The sequence below is a fragment of the Lycium barbarum genome, chromosome 2 (assembly GCF_019175385.1).
Source record: "Lycium barbarum isolate Lr01 chromosome 2, ASM1917538v2, whole genome shotgun sequence".
Lineage (NCBI taxonomy): Eukaryota > Viridiplantae > Streptophyta > Magnoliopsida > Solanales > Solanaceae > Lycium > Lycium barbarum.
Window position 1 is genome coordinate 121,058,243 of NC_083338.1, and position 16,369 is coordinate 121,074,611.

Below are 16,369 nucleotides of genomic sequence, written 5' to 3' on the forward strand. Positions count from 1 at the left end.
AAACAACAACAAATCACATAATGATGTGGCATTGAAAACCACAAGTTCAATGCGATTTTTTTCAAAACCTTCTCAAAGTATCTACACATGTTATGAAATCATTGGGCAGTGAGACACACTTAGATATGCTTCTCATGCCATCATTTGATCTTTTTAAAATTTCTAATCTAAAGCTTTTTTTAGAAGTGGTCAGAGCTTAGAAGTTTAATTTCTTTCCTGTGAAACCTTAGAAACAAGAACAAATGGAAAAGTTTGTGATTCAACTACGAACAAGATTAAGATGATTAGTATGTTACAGTTATCAGTGTATTTAGGGCCTCGGATTAACAACCAGAAACGTTGTCCTTGCATTTGCTGCCATTTACGTCTTACATATAGATATTGAATCTGCTAATTGCAGATGTTTTGTAATTCAGTTTCTTTTTTATATTTTGTTCATCCACTAATATTTGGGAGATCGACTTCAAATTATTTAGTAGATTTGAAGAAAGAGACGTAAGAAGTTCGACAATATTGCTTAAATTTTTTCCCCAGTTTTGGCCGAAAATAAATTTCCTTCTTTGTTTCTTGAAGAAATCAAAAGTTAACGGTGTTAACTTTAAGTTGGGTATAAGGACTAAAATTGCACACTCTTTTTAATTAAAGATTAAATGTGCTTAGTCTAATAACACAAGGACCAAAATCATAATAAGCTAATAGCACACGAACTAATATTGCCATTTCCCCTATCAAATAGGTTTAGTACATCTACATCCCTTAAAGATGTCAGTAAATTTTATTTAAACACTCGAACTACAGTTTGTTCGAATTGAGCACCCGAACACATGATAAAGTGTTCATATTAGACACTTTCAGTTCAAATTTTGAAAAAACTGCTCGTATCTCAAATTCCTATTACGTAGATAAGTTAACCACTTAAAATATGACATCTCTTTAATTATACACATCATCCTCAACTAGAACATGCCTGAGATTTTACGACTTATTGAGACAATTCGTATCGTTAAACGATGTGACATACTTTAAAGTGATTAACTTATCGACATAATGGGCATTTGAGAACACACACAAAAAAGAATTTGAATTGAAAGTGTCTAATAAAAACACTTCATTGTGTGTTTAGGTGCTCAATTGGAATAAACCGCAGTTCGAGTATCAAAATGAAATTTGCTGACAAATTTAAGAGGTAGATCTGTTTAAAGACTATTTTTTTATATTTCTTTATATATTATTTTTTATTATTGTCTTCAGATCTGACTTATAGAATTACACCGGGTATGTTTTTATTGTTGTTTGATGGTTGTTTATCTAGTGGGGATATCTTGTGGGATACTATGTACTTTGAAGTCCATCCGGCACAAGCATGAGTGTCAGATCAGAGAAGTAATCAGAATCAGTAATTAATCCCTGACAGCTATCTCAAATATACACCATTTATCATTTTCTCCATTCCATAGCACCCTAATCAGTAATTAATCCACAATGTAAACTAACATAAAACCAATGAAAACTAGAAGAAAAAGGAATTTACAATAAAATTGCTTGACTTTTCCAGCCACCAATGTACAACACCATCTGCCTTGCTTGAGAAACACAGCTGAAAGCCTAATGCCAAAGCATAGTCAGACTCACCAGCAACACTATTTCTCAAAAAGTAAACATTGTTTATTCAACCGTATGAACCGGAAACCACCAGCGCCACCCGCACCTATCTCCTGAAGCTTGGTATCGCGAATGGAAATTAAGAGAAAATAGTACCCGAAGACGCTAAGAACATGAACGAGTCTTATTTCAGAGGCTTCATACCCTGCACAGTAATATAACAAATTTTCAGCAAGAAAAACGTATGATGCTACTACCATTGTTCAATTTCGATGTTGAAATCAGAACTTATAAAGTGTGCCAATGACTAGAAGTATACATATATTATTCTTCAATTTGCTAGATTTGAAAGGTTACTAAATTTTGACAATGAGATCGAATCCTTTTTTTCTTATAACCGCAGCGTCGGGCTAGCTTGTGCACACCTCGACCAAATCTACGGGGTACCTGCTACCTCCCACTAACACAGGTACCGGGAACTCTGTCCACCCAAGTTTGAACATATAGGAAGAAATCACCAAGTTTTTGCCCTCCGTTAGGGATTTGAACCTGACACCTCATGGTTCTCAACCCACTTCATTAAGAATAGGTCACACCCTTGGGTGCCTGTACTTGAATCTTATGAAGTGGTAGAAACATTAAAAAGAGCATTTTTGTTAAATTACTAGATTTGCCGTTCCCATTTTAACTTTGTTTCATCTTTTTTAGTTTGGTCGCTTGAAGTAGACTCAACAGTTAACCTTCCTTTTATTGGTGTGGTCATCTCTGTGTTCCCGCCTATAAATCACACTTTCTCGGGCTTCCTTTCCAGCCAAGTCCCATATCTCCTATTTTAGCCAGCCCTACTTGGTTTGATTAGTAAACCTCTACACAACCTTTTGAATACCAGTGCACCTGGATTCACTCACCTATCCACTTTATTTCCATAAACCCATCTTGATCACCATATTCCCCTACTGCTTTTGGTGCTGGATAAATCTACACCCACTGAATTTTTATTCGCTTTCTGTACTTGCCAACTCTCCAATTATTGCTACACCTAACACATGTGGAACCCCTTTATACCGCATCCGAGGGTGAGAAACCAGTATTGTGCAACATATGGGGACTATGAGAATGGTTTATATTACTTAAGCTGCTGTGTGACGGAAAAGGGTCAAAAATGCTCCTAACGTATCATAAATGGCTCAAAAATGCCTTCCTTCCAACCATTAGATTAAAAGTGCCTTCAATGTTCTTTTATGTCAAGAAATGGCCCTTTATTAACGACAGAACATCATCGCAATTGATGAGTCATTTGATTAAAAAAGTGGCTTCATCTTATTGGTCTACATAGATTTTTAAACCCAATCCAACGACCCGTCCACACTACAAAACCCACCAAGTAAACCGTTTTAAATTAACCTAACCTAGGATGGTACTGAGATCAGGCAGAGAATAACCCAGGCGGACTGTTCGAATTCAGGCGGTGGTCCTGTTTGTGTGCCCGCTGAGCCGAGGTGACGTTAGAGTTGTTTTTGGACTTGTTCTGAGTTGTACAACCTCCTTGCCAAGGTTATTAACCTAATAAAAGTCCCTCTGTAGTATCATCTCACCGTGCGATCCGTGCCAAAAAATGGTAATTCAAGTCTGCCTAAAGTAGTAGACAGCTGTGACTCATAGTGTGAGAATTTGTCTCCGACAGGTTTGGACGTAATATAAGAATTCTACAACACCACCCCGCCCCCCCCCCCCCCCCCCCCCCAAAAAAAAAAAAAAAAAAGAGAGAGATGTAGTATCAATCCTAGAAGTTTAGAGATTAAAGAGTTTTAAAAGATAGCTGTGCTAGGATCTAATACTATGACACAGGCAAACATTATGATGTAATGCCTGAGAACTAAGTATGACAAACTCCAACTTTGTGATATAATGCGAAAGGACATAAGTCTGATACCTAGGGCTGATATCTTTAAAACCTTATAAACCTCTTTCTCATTCTATTCAAACCCTTACCATCTATAAGCCATTACTCATCATAAGAATCCTTTACACAAGAACGTGGCACTTTTTGCATGAACTAGAGATTATAAAGATATACTTACAATTAAATAAGAAACTAAGCCCCAATACTAGTGAGCTAAAATATCATCTAAAGTCAATACTTGTGAGCTAAAATATAATCTAAAGTCTGCATCCATACCTTGGATATTCTGAACTCATTCACAGCCATTCTGAGACTATCATCAGATAATAGCAACCTTGATAAAGCCCCTGTGCTCAACCTATAAAAAGGTTCAGCAAAATGAACATATCAATACTCTGCTGCCCAAATGACAGTACAAGGTTTTTAAGGTATCTATGCAGGAAGCCTAAGTTTTTAAACTGCCTTAGCCAGAAAGACGAGTCAAGGATATATGGAATTAGACTATTAAGCACAACACGTTTGAGTCACTTTACAAGAAAATGTTGTTTATTTTCAAAAACACGTACCCCAACTTCTTTGCGGCATCTGATACCGAGCCCTCAACAGCAAAAAGCAGGTCCAGTAAAGCTTGCATTCCCTATGGATTAAAGAACGACAACCAATAAAAATCATTACATTTGGCAGTAAGACGTACCTTATATTAAGGACACGAGGAAAAGCATACCAAAGCAAACTTAGGATTGTTTGGTCCAATTTGAGGGCCACAATTTGATCCCCTGATTGTTGATTTAGCAGGAAGAATTTGAAGCAGCTCTTGAGGAGGTGTATATGTATCAAGATCTATGTTGTTCCTAACTAGATGAAAATAATAGTAAGTATAAACAAATGGAAGTTTCATGTAGATGTGTGATAGGCAAAGAGAGCCGCATCAACATTATGCTAAACCTAAAGTACGAGCTTAAACAGATCCGAGGATGAAGACTAGCAATTAACTTCTTAAGAAAAAGAACATTCACAGAAAAAACAAACTTCAAAAGTTTTTCAACTTTTTGTGGGTGTCACAACTAGTTGCCTGCACAACTCTGCTAACTCAATACTGCATTCCAAGCTCATCACTTGATACAACCAAAATTCAAAGTAGCACATGTATTCTCAATCACAAAACTCAAAGTTGCTTGAGATATAAGCATATGGTACACAGCTGATTGACCCAGAAAATCATGCTCACTTTTCATATGACACCCATTTGTCATGGTGCAGAGTTTAAGATATAAATTCGATCTATATAATAAATCAGTGGTTCTGGAACAAATATCAAAGTAATGGTTGTAAAGTAAGTTTAATAGAGAAACACTTCCCATTAATATTCAAATAATCAAGCAACTTTGTAATTTTGAATGATGCTAAAATGATAGATGATATTAGTGAAATGGTATCAAACATTTGGAACAACGAGGAGTAAATTGAAAGGGATGGGATACCTTTAAGAGCCAGTAACGCTCGCAGACGAGATAAAGCAGACGCACGATTCATGTGTTGGGATCTATCCTCCACAGCCTAAAAACCAAATACAAAAATACCAAAAAATATAAATTTCAGTTCAAAATCCAAAAGGGTCATAAAAAAATGGCTTAATACATCGACAACCCCTTAATCTTATCAGTAAAATTTATTTAGACACTCGAACTGCGGCTTGTTCCAATTGAACACCTGAACTCATAATAAAGTATTCCTAGTAGTTAACTTATCTATGTGATCGACACTTGAAAACACGCGCAAAATCTGTTCCACAATTTGAATCGAAAGTGTCTAATAGGAACATTTTATCATGTGTTCAGTAGCAATTGGAACAAGTTGTAGTTTGAGTATCTAAATAAAATTTAGGCATAATACATAAACACGCCCTCAAATTTGGCCTCAGCTGGCAAGTATGCCCTCCAACTTTGGCGTTGCACAAGTAGGCAGCTCAATTTATATAAAATTAAACACGTAAACACAAATGCTGACATGGTAAATAAATTGTGGGGTTATCTAGATGATCATTCCGTAGGTTGGAGTGTTGAACTAACAAAATTGAGGTGCCCACTTGTGCACATGAGGTGCCTACCTGTGCACACCCAACATCGGAGGGCACACTTGTCAGCTGAGGTCAAGTTTGAGGGCCTGTTTACGTATTATGGCTAAAATTTAATGACAAGTTTAAGGGGTTAAGCCTAAAAATTTACCAAAGCATCAAACCAAAACCTGAGCAATAATCCCAGTTGGGTTATGCTTCAAACGCACAGCAGATTCACGTTTGTTGCGGTGTTGTCCACCTGGACCTGATGCCTTAAAAGTACTCAAATCACACTGTTTCATCAACTCTTCATCTGTCATTAACAAGTATTCTCTTCCACCTATACCCATATCAACACTTCCATTGCTATTGTTGGATGCATTGGTGCTGTATTTAGCTAAAAACAACGACCCACTTTCTTGAAATTGCTGGTTAATTGGTAGTGGCCCAATTTGTTGAATTTTGTTGCCAAGTGGTAGATAAAGTTTTGGTCTTGTTGAATGTGGACGACAAGAAGATGAAGAATAAGGTGGTAATATAGTGATAGATTTTGGAATTGGAAGATTTAGGAACGATTTGAAAATGGAACGAACCATATGGATTGTCGAAATTAGCTTTGAGGAGGAAGTAAGGTTTGTGTGGGGAGTGTTTGGAGAACAAGAAATTAAAGGAGGATCAAAGATTATTTTATGTTTAACTATAAAGATCCAAATTAGAAATTAAAATTTAGGCAGGAGTAATTTTACTACTCTAGAGGACCAATTTGAATGTCATTTCAAATGGAAGGTCTAAGAATTAATATTTTCAGGAGATTACATTCCAACTGTTTTTTTTTTTTTTTCTTCTTTGTCAAATTTCTATAGACGTACTCTTTTTTTTTTTATGCAATTGATAATTGTGTATTTTTTTTTTTTTTCGGGATAAATTATAAAAAGCTTTCTCATATTTAGCCAAATAAATAAGTTTTAGCTGAAATACTAGAGTTCCACCTATTATTATGTCTGGTTTGGGAGGAATAGAAGGATCTTCTCGCAAAAAACAAGACGAACAAAGGTATTAATCAAGGTGATTGTCCAGGAGGTATGCAACAGAGGGCAATGGATGCGAAGCTGAGGAGCAATATTTGAGCGGTTGAACTTTATCCCGAATAAAGTCTGGTGATGAGTTTGTAACAGGAATTTTGTGACATGAGTTGATAGGAGTAGCTGGTGAGGAATCTACGTGTTAACTTTTCATAAGTTAGCATCTTAGAAGTTGTTGCAATTGGCACTAGGACTTGTCTGGTAGCCACTTTTTTGTTTTGTTATTCCTATTTGATGAGTAATGAATATACAGAGCTACTAATAAAAAATTAGAGTTCCACCTGTGAATTTTCATGCATATTTCTTATTTAGGCGCAATAATTATTTATTCTAATTTTATTGAGCCGAGGGTCTTTCGGAGTAAGGTCTGCGTACTTTATCCTTCCCAGACCTCACGTTGTGAGATTTCACCGAGTGGTTGTTGTTGTATATCTTTTTTTTCCCCCAAATCAATAAAAATAATTTCTATATTCCATTATTTTTTATACAAATAATTTTTAGACAAAATAATGAATTTTCAACTGTGTATTTCATCTTTAAATGCGACGACGTATTGTTTCAATTGAGTATTTTATTTTTTATTTTAGCAAGATATTTAAAGGGAAACTTAGGTAAAGCTCTATTGAGTAGCCAAAGAATTGTTAGCCTAAATAATGGATTTCAAACATGTTTTTTCAAATTTAGCTTAGAAATATGATCTACACAAATTAATGAATTCTAAAAAGTAAAAAAAAAAAAAAACTTTCAAATAAAAAATATCACGTGGACAAAAACATGTGTGTAGAGCATTACACTTTCTTGTAAGGGAGGTCATCTAAGGGCGAGAGCTACTAATTAGGCAAAAGTTTTTTTTAAAAAAAAAATTACCCGGTCTCAATTTATGTGACATCATTTGAGTTGACACAGAGTTTAAAAAAGAAATGAAGACTTTTAAAATATGTGATCCAAAACAAGTCTTATAAAAATGTGTGGCTATAAATCATTTTATAAAATTAAATTGTTTTTAAATATAAAAAGGTGACATTCTTTTTAGGACAATTCTTTTTGGGACAGATAAAAAAAAAAAATAGTGCCACATATATTGAGACAGAGGGAGTAATTAAGGCCAAAGATAGTTTAGATATGCAAAGGGATAAGACACTACTACCCCCTAAACTTTAGCCAAAATTGCTGCGACACACCTTAATTTTACTAGAATTTTATTATCTTCCCAAACTTTTTTTTCCTGTATTTTTTGCACCTTATGTGCTGACGTAGAAGAGGGCGTGAGAACACCTCTTTCAGGCGTGTGGGAACTTAAAAAAGGGCTCTAACCTATACAAAATGGCCACGTGTCAGTTCCAATGTAAGAGCTCTTCATTCTCATTTTATCACCTATTTTCAAGAGCTCCAAATCTATTTTTTGGTCTCAAAAACTCAACTAAATCTGCCCCAATCAAGCTCAAATTTCAACTACAACTTCACAACAACATCATCACCAAATCCTAGTAATCAATTTGACCAACAACCAAAAATTTCAATAGACCCATTTTTTTTGTTCTTCAAGCTTTTTTAAAATTCAATAATGGTGAATTCAAATTTTTTTGTTCATTTTTGAATCTCATCAACAATTAAGGATCTAAAATGAGTTTAAACACTTGAATCTCAACTTTATAACTTCAACAACCTTCTAATATGCTTAACACCTCTAATTTTTTTTTTTAAGTTCATACAAAAACAATAACAATAACAATTTTCCTTTTCGTTTTTCTAAATATAAAATAATATTTCCATTACTTTCGGAATTAAAAAGAAAACAAAAAGGAGAAAATAAAATAGATTTAAAAAATATTGTGAAATTACACGTGACAACGCGTGTAATTCACTGCTTGCCAAATATTTGATTCTTTATGCCATGTCAGCACTTAAAGTGACATTTAGTACACTTTAAAATAATTTAGGGGATAATAAGACTAGTAAAAATAAAATGTGGCGCAGCAATTGAATAAATAATTTGGCCAAAGTTTGTATGCAAATGAATAAATCGTTTAGTGTGAAATTGCTTAATGGGGTACATCACTCCTCCTAATACAGGCGCGTCAAGGCCCTCAGACCACTACTTGGTTGGCAGCCTGAAGTTCTTTTGGAATGTATCAAAAGTAAATCCGCGACTTTTGTAGGACCAAAAAAAAAAAAAAGTTAAACCAAACTAATACAAAAAAAAAAAAAACATAAGTAGGTTTCACGCACTAATTTAGTGCGTGAAAGGACCAAACTGCAAAGATAAAAGTTTGGCCTTTCACGTACAAAATTCGTGCGTGAATGAGGCCAACAACAAGATCAACAAGGAAAAGATCTGCACAGGGCATACATTTCTATTACTTGCTGTTTCAAGGCTTAACATTTCTTATAGTTGGCTTGGATTTAATTGGAGAACAAGTCAGCTAACAAAAGCAAGGAGTTTTAATATTTTATTTTATTTGGCACATCATCTGTTTAGAGACCAAAATTTCCAGTTGAGTAGCAATCAAAACTTGGCTACATACTGGATTTTCACCACAAGAATAGTTACAGGTGAATTTTAAACAAGTAGCATACTCAGATTCATTCATATATACTTTATTTTATTTCTTTTCATTTGTGAAATTTGTAATTGCCTTTACCATTTCAAGCAAAATAATGGGAATTGGAAATATTGATGACTTACTCTGAACTGGGATATGGATTTCTGAATTTACTTCTTTACACAATGGGCTTTCTTCTTTTAGTTAAGTGATACACTGAGACTTTGACATTAGCAGATCTGGAATACAAGTGTTTAGGCTTGGCAAACATGGGTTATTAATGATACATGTTTTATTAGCTGGTTAAATAGATCATTAATGCCCCCCCCCCCCCCCCCCCCTTTTTTTTTTTTTCGTTGCTCGATTGTAAATGTAATATTTATTCATTCTTTAAACACATTGTTGCATTGATGAAGTTCACAATTTGGAAGGGACTTTGAAACAGCAAGTAATAGAAATGTATGTCCTGTGCAGATCTTTGCCTTTGTTGACCTTTTTGTTAGGCTCATTCACGCACGAATTCATGCGTGAAAGGCCAAACTTTAATTTTTACAGTTTGGTCCTTTCACGCACTAAATTAGTGCGTGAAACCTACTTATGTTTTTTTTTTGTCCTACAAAATTCGCGGACTCAAAAGTAAAGAGAGAACACTTCTGAAAGCATTCGTTGGAAAAAAAAAAAAAAAAACAATGAATTGAACTTAACGATTAAAAGAGCAATCCAATAAGGAAAAAGAACACTCAAATATATTATGATCTTCCATACATTTACATTATTTCATCACACATCACTACATTCTAGGTACAAAAAGACCAAGCATAGGTCACATTACTTCATTTTACATGCTTTATTACAAGTGAAGCTAATCATACAATCCCACCAAGTTAAAGCACCAGATAATTAAAAAACAAAACCCATCAAATTAGAGCTCTTCTTTAACGGAAGCAGGCGTGTCTTTTCCCTCTTCTTTGGTATCAATAGCAACAACTTTAGGACCCTTAATTCTATCAGGAGACAACTTAGCAAAAGAAATAGTTAGCACCCCATTCTCAAGCTTCGCTTTCAATGTATCAACATCAGCATTTTCCGGCAAACGAAACTGCCTCCAGAACTTTCCATAACTCCTTTCAACACAATGCCAATGATCATCACTTTTCTTTATCTCCTCCTCTTTTTTCCTCTCTCCACTCACTCTCAACACCCTATTCTCTTCAATCTCTATTTTTATCTCCTCTTTCTTCAATCCTGGTACATCTATTGTTATCACGTGCCCTTCTGGTGTCTCTTTCCAGTCCACTTTTGCAACTGATAGAGTCTCCTCTCTGCTTTCTAGTCCAAAAGGTATTTGTTCTAACACTCTGAATGGATCAAGAAATGTACTTTCACCTAGTAGACTGCTCGGAGTACTTGCCATTTGGTCCAAGATTAATGGTAAAAGTGATGATCCTTCTGATATTGTTGCCACCTGCAACATGCAGACAAGTGAAATGATAATCAATGTCAATTTGCTGAACCTCATGATCCTATATAGTCTTAGATCTTGATGAACTTCTTCTTCTTTAGTGTTTGATGCTGTGATGTGGTAGATGGTATTATCAACTGGCTGTTTTAAGCGGGATGAGTCAGGGGGTTATATATAGATATATAGAAAGGGGGTGTAAGGTTTAATTAGAATCTTGAAAGTTCTGAAATTGTTGAGACACTTCTTTTAAATGGGCAACGGTGCAAGAAACTTCCAGCAGCTTATACACAAGTAAAAGGAGCAAGTATAACAATACCCTTCGAGAGATTTCTTGACATGTGTCTACCAAAAAAAAAAAAAAAACTGGAACTAATGTAAAACTGAAATATTCCGAGGAATTTTCAAATAAAATTTCAAATACGTAATTCTCAGTAAAGTTATTTTTTCTTAAAATAGATTGTTCATCAACACTAGATAAAGTTGGATTTCCATTCTTACAATTTACAATAAGTAGTTTAAATAATTTTATCAATACGAATATTCTATATTGATAAAATATTTATATTAAGATCATTTCTCTATTAACATAGTGATAGAAAGACCATTGTCCAAATACTCCTAGTAAAGGTATTCTTTTCGCTCTTCAGAGATTTCAAAGCAATTAATTTAAATTATAGTTTTTGAGATAAATGCTTCTTAGATATTATCTAAATCATGTAAAATTTCCTATAATATATACAGGAACTAAAACTGAAATAAAGTTATAGCTTGTGGGGCGTGGCTACCCAGGAAAAAAACTTATGTTTTGTGGATAATTACATATATTTAATTTGCTTAAAACAGGATAGGCCATAATGTGGAAACACCTACTCCTTTTTATTTCTGGCACATTGATATTAACTCATGCCAACAAACCATTTGTTTGCGCAAGTAACAAACAACTCTATTAAAGGTTGGAAATTTCAATTGGGCCTCGTTTGTTTTGTTTTCATTAAGATTAAGAGGTCTAAATCTAAATGCACATCTGAATGATTAAGATGTTGTCTCTAGATCTGAACACTGAATGTTTAAGATTGTTTGTGTTTCAACATCTGAATGTGCATTATGTATTTATTTAAACATAATAAATATACAACTCGAATAAAAAAAAACTAAATATTAAAAAATAAATACAAATTTAATAAAATAAAAATATTATTTAATAAAAAAATGAAACATTCATGTTCGCTAGTAATGGTGGTGATTCTTTGTAGTGGTGGTGGGTGGGGTAGGTGTGTTGTGGTGGGTGAGGTAGGGTTTTGGTAGGTGGGGTGGGAGGGTTGTGGGGGTGGTGGTGGTGCCATGAGTCTGGGGGTAGTGGTAGGGGGAGTGGTGAGGGGGTGGTGAATGGTGTGGGGGTTGGGTGGTGGTGGTGGGTGGGTTGTAGGGATGGGGTAGGGTGGGGAGTGGGTGGTGGTTATGGGTAGGGTGAGGGTGGTTGGTGGATTGTGGGGATAGGGGATGAGGGTGGGGGTTAGGGTGATGGTGAGTGGGGAGTAGGGTTGGGGGTTAGTAGTGGGGGATTGGTATAAGGGGTAAGGTAGTGTAGGGTGGTGGGAGTGGAGGGTGGGGTGGAGTTGGGGTTAAAAAATTATCTATACAAAGTATCTCTCAATGATATTAAGACTTTGTTCGAGATCTTAATGATTAAGACCTATTTAGACCAAATAAGTGTTTAGATCTTAATATAAATAAATGTACTTAATAGCCTAAGGTCTGAACCAGTCAGATTCAGACCTCCATTAAGTGCAATAATTTGCAGTAATGCCCTTATTTTGGGGCGGTCTTTAATTTTTGCCTATCAAAATGAAAGTATTTAACTTTTGCCCTTCGCCTTAAACCTTAGGGTTTCGAGTTCGAACCCCTGCTTAGGTGAAAATTAAAAAAAAATCGCTAGGCAGAGGTTGCCTACAAACTCTGCTCCATCGAGCATAGTTTGCCTGCAAAACTCTACCTTTTTGCAGGCAAATTATATCTAATGGGGTAGAGTTTGCCTGCAAACTATGCCTTAAGGTAGAGTTGCAGGCAAACTATGCCTTAGCAAACTCCACCTTAAGGTAGAGTTTAGGGAAAAGCTCTTCCTTAAGGCAGAGTTTTGAAAGCAAAATTCTGCCTTAAGGCAAAGTTTCGCAGTCGAAACTCTGCCTTGAGAATCCAAGTTCTACCTAGCGATTTTTTTAAATTTTTTTGACTGAGCAGGGGTTCGAATCTTGAACTTAAGAGTTTTAGGCGAAGGGCAAAAATTAAATAATAAAAATTTGAGGGGCAAAAATTAAAGACCAGTGCATTTGAAGGACACTTCGCACAAAAAAATGTTAGTAATTATATGTATGTCGGGATTCCATCTCTTGTACATAAAACCTAGTGAGAAGAAGTTTGCTCTGTATGGGCCCAATATGTATTCATAAATTAATTTTTTTTAAGCGGTGTTAATTAAATAGTTTTAATTTTATGATCTAAAATAAGTCATATACTTGTATAGTAATAAATCATTTCATTAAGAATAAAATCTTCTCATATTTTCTAAAAAAGGTTTTGTCTTAAAAAGATTCCCCGAAAAATATAAGCGTGTTTGGATGATGATTATTTTGAAGTTTTAGTACTTTTTATCTACGAGCACAAGGAAAAACACTTGAATATTCCTATGTAGATGGACGTAATAAAGTACATTAGGAAAAAAAGGAAAAAAAAATATAAGCACATTAATATTTTTGTAGTTGTTAGTAGGGGTGGGCATAGTACGGTATGATTAGGGGTGTTTATGATTCGGTTATTAATTAAAACCATAACCAAAATAATTTAGTCAGTTTTTAAATGTCTAAAATCATAAGCAAACCAAATAAAATAATAATCACCGGTTTGGTTCGGTTTGGTTCGATTTTTCGGTTTATGACTAGCAGCCATGAGATTTATCAGTAAAACATTAAAAAGTTGAAAAATACTTTTTTTTTTGTTCAAACGATAACTTTTATTTATAGTTTAAGGTGGAACATACATCATAGAAACATTTTCACTATTAGTGATAGTGTCGTACTCAAGTTACCCAAAGTTGCTAAACTGCTACATATGTTGCTAAACTGTTACATATGGAGCTAAAAACTAACTTAGTAGTGGCTACACCATTTTTGTCATCTTAATACACATACCTGGAAATAAAGTAGAGCATAGGAGCTTTTAGTTGTTGTTACAAACATACATATTAATTAAATATAAAGACTACCTAAAATTAAAATGAAAATATATGAAATAAAAAACTTTGTGTAATGATCCCAAACTTTGAGGCAGTACTTGCATTTTGTCCTTAATTCTCCCATTTTATTAAAAAAACTTTGTGTAATGATTCCAAACTTCAGATGTTTTTCTATCATTATCCCCAAGGCTAGGGTCTCGACTACAATGACTTGTTCTTTTTTGCTTTTTAGGAGGATTACCCACGGAAGAAGTATTAGGGCATTGCCATGTGCTTGAGTTGCAGCAAATGCTGATGTTACTAAAGTATCTTCTATAGGAACTTCCAGATCTACTACCTCTGTCCTTTTCATATGAAAAATATTAGAATTTTAGGATCCATTCAGACAAGAAAAAAGAAAGGTATAAATTCGGGAAAAAAAGAAGAAACAACCTAAAATAAAATGGCTGACAAAGAAAGACTAAAAATTTAAGTTAAAGACAGTAGACTCTAACGTGAGCTTCTGTTAGTAGGTTTATACTTAACACTTAAAAAATTAAAAGACTTAAAGATATGAGCTTGGACATATTCTTAAAAACATGGGCCTTAAACAATCATGCGAAATAAGTTGACCAAAAATCAAATTAATGATTAAAAGGTATAAAATATTTATAATTATTTATGAAAAACTAATATTATACATATAAATAATTATAAAATTTATTGGTTTGGTTCGGTTATTTATTCGGTTATTTTTTAATAGAACTATAACCAAACCAAATATTATCGGTTTTTAAAATTTAAAATCAAATCAAACCAAACCAAACCAAATGTCGATTTTTTTTATTCGGTTTGGTTTTAGCTTTAACCAAAACCATGAACAGCCCTAGGTATGATATGATATTGAAACTTCAGTTCGGTAATTTCGGTTTTCAGTATTTAAAAATACTATACCATTACCATACCAAATTAATATATGGTTCTGTATTTTTAAGTTCGGTTTCGGTATTTTAGGGTACGGTAATTCGGTAACCATAATTTGTTCGACTACGACTTACATATATACATATAATAAAGAATTATCACTTTGGCTATTCAAGAAATGTCTCAATTATATTATACTAACACCTTACACTTGTGAAAATATTCAAAGGAAAGTACAAGCAATGCCCTTCGTTAATCAATTACATAAAAAAGGCATTTCAATCAAGATATATATACTTCGGTACACAAAAAGGGCATTTCAATCAATTATATCATACTAACATCTTACACATGTAAAAATATTCAAAAGAAACTACTAGCAATTCCAAGGTCTAAACAATTAGTTTGTACTAATACTAGTTATATATTTGTTAGTATTATATATATATATATATATATATATATATATATATATATATATATATATATGAATTGTATATGTAACTATATGGAATACTTCGGTATGGTATTTGGTATTTCGGTATTTTCTTTATCAATATCAAATACCAAACTTTTTAAAAATGTATACCAACTACCGTAATACTAAAATTGCAGTATCAAAAATTTCAATTTCGATATGATAATCGGTATATACCGTACTGTGCCCACCTCTAGTTGCTACTGTAAAATTTTTTTGTCCTTTGGTATTTGGGTGACACAAATATTGCCATTGAAAAATAATAAAAAGCTGTCAAATGCAAAATAACGTGTGGAGCCCACATGACCAGGAAAGACTCCCAAATAAGTAAGGAAATTTACCATCGGATGTGGTGCAGTGGAAGGAGTTGCTCCTCCCTTAACTAGAGGTCTCAGGTTTGAGCCCTGGATATGAAAAAATTCTTAGTAGGGAGTGCTTCCCTCCGAATGGGACCCTTTGCAGTGCGAATTTGAATCTAGTCGGGCTCCAATGCGGATACAAAACACCAAATGAGAATTTTTTATTTTTTTTTAAAAAAGAAATTTAAGTGGGCCCCACATTTCACGGAGAATTGTCCAAACAAGAAATATCACGTAGTGCAACATACAACAGCCTAAAAGTTAATTTACCAGAATGAGCTCCAATGTAGCCTCGGGCAAATCAAGTGTCAATAGAAGCAAAACAGGGGCCAAAAAATGAACAAGATAAGCAGGGATGTCAATGAAGTCCTGTCTGCTTCAACTGTGCCACTCCCACATCTTATATAAGAAAAAGTTGAATAACACTTCAGTGAAAATTTAACATTTTTAGCTTCTTATTATCTTTTTAAACCTTGTCATTTTTGTTATTTTCGGTTAAAATAACTCAAAATTTTGGTATAAAAAGGAACGAATTGCACAATAGGATGATAAAGATGCGTGATAACTACAACAATCCTAACTATAAGCAACAAGATAAAACATATTTTAGGAAGAAAGAATGAAAAGATTATATAACATTTTATAGAATGACTTAATATAGTTCTTGTGCAATGAGTTAAAGCTCAAATATAATGAGTAATCATGCTCTATAAACAAAAGTGAGCTTGGATTACTTATGCCAATTCAAATGA

General features: G+C 34.1%; 2 protein-coding genes across 2 annotated transcripts; both read right to left on the reverse strand.

Moving 5' to 3' along the window:
• Positions 1–1,375: 1,375 nt before the first annotated feature.
• LOC132626963 (uncharacterized) lies at positions 1,376–6,617 on the reverse strand. Its single transcript, XM_060342003.1, has 6 exons — positions 5,750–6,617; positions 4,987–5,062; positions 4,230–4,360; positions 4,072–4,142; positions 3,782–3,863; positions 1,376–1,807 (listed from the first exon to the last, which is right to left on the reverse strand). The coding sequence occupies exons 1-6, from the start codon at positions 6,155–6,157 to the stop codon at positions 1,787–1,789; spliced, it is 789 nt and encodes a 262-aa protein (XP_060197986.1). The 5' UTR covers positions 6,158–6,617; the 3' UTR covers positions 1,376–1,786.
• Positions 6,618–9,905: 3,288 nt separating this feature from the next.
• LOC132626964 (22.7 kDa class IV heat shock protein-like) lies at positions 9,906–10,867 on the reverse strand. The gene has a single exon (XM_060342004.1). The coding sequence runs from the start codon at positions 10,703–10,705 to the stop codon at positions 10,109–10,111; it is 597 nt and encodes a 198-aa protein (XP_060197987.1). The 5' UTR covers positions 10,706–10,867; the 3' UTR covers positions 9,906–10,108.
• Between the last annotated feature and the right edge of the window lie 5,502 nt (positions 10,868–16,369).

Excerpts from the sequence above, each read along its gene's own strand:
- LOC132626963 (XM_060342003.1), bottom strand. The coding sequence starts at position 6,157 with ATGGTTCGTTCCATTTTCAAATCGTTCCTAAATCTTCCAATTCCAAAA. Across the intron at positions 4,361-4,986 it reads AGCGTTACTGGCTCTTAAAG|TTAGGAACAACATAGATCTT; the intron begins GTATCCCATCCC and ends ATTTTCATCTAG. Across the intron at positions 1,808-3,781 it reads ATGAGTTCAGAATATCCAAG|GGTATGAAGCCTCTGAAATA; the intron begins GTATGGATGCAG and ends ATTACTGTGCAG.
- LOC132626964 (XM_060342004.1), bottom strand. The coding sequence starts at position 10,705 with ATGAGGTTCAGCAAATTGACATTGATTATCATTTCACTTGTCTGCATG.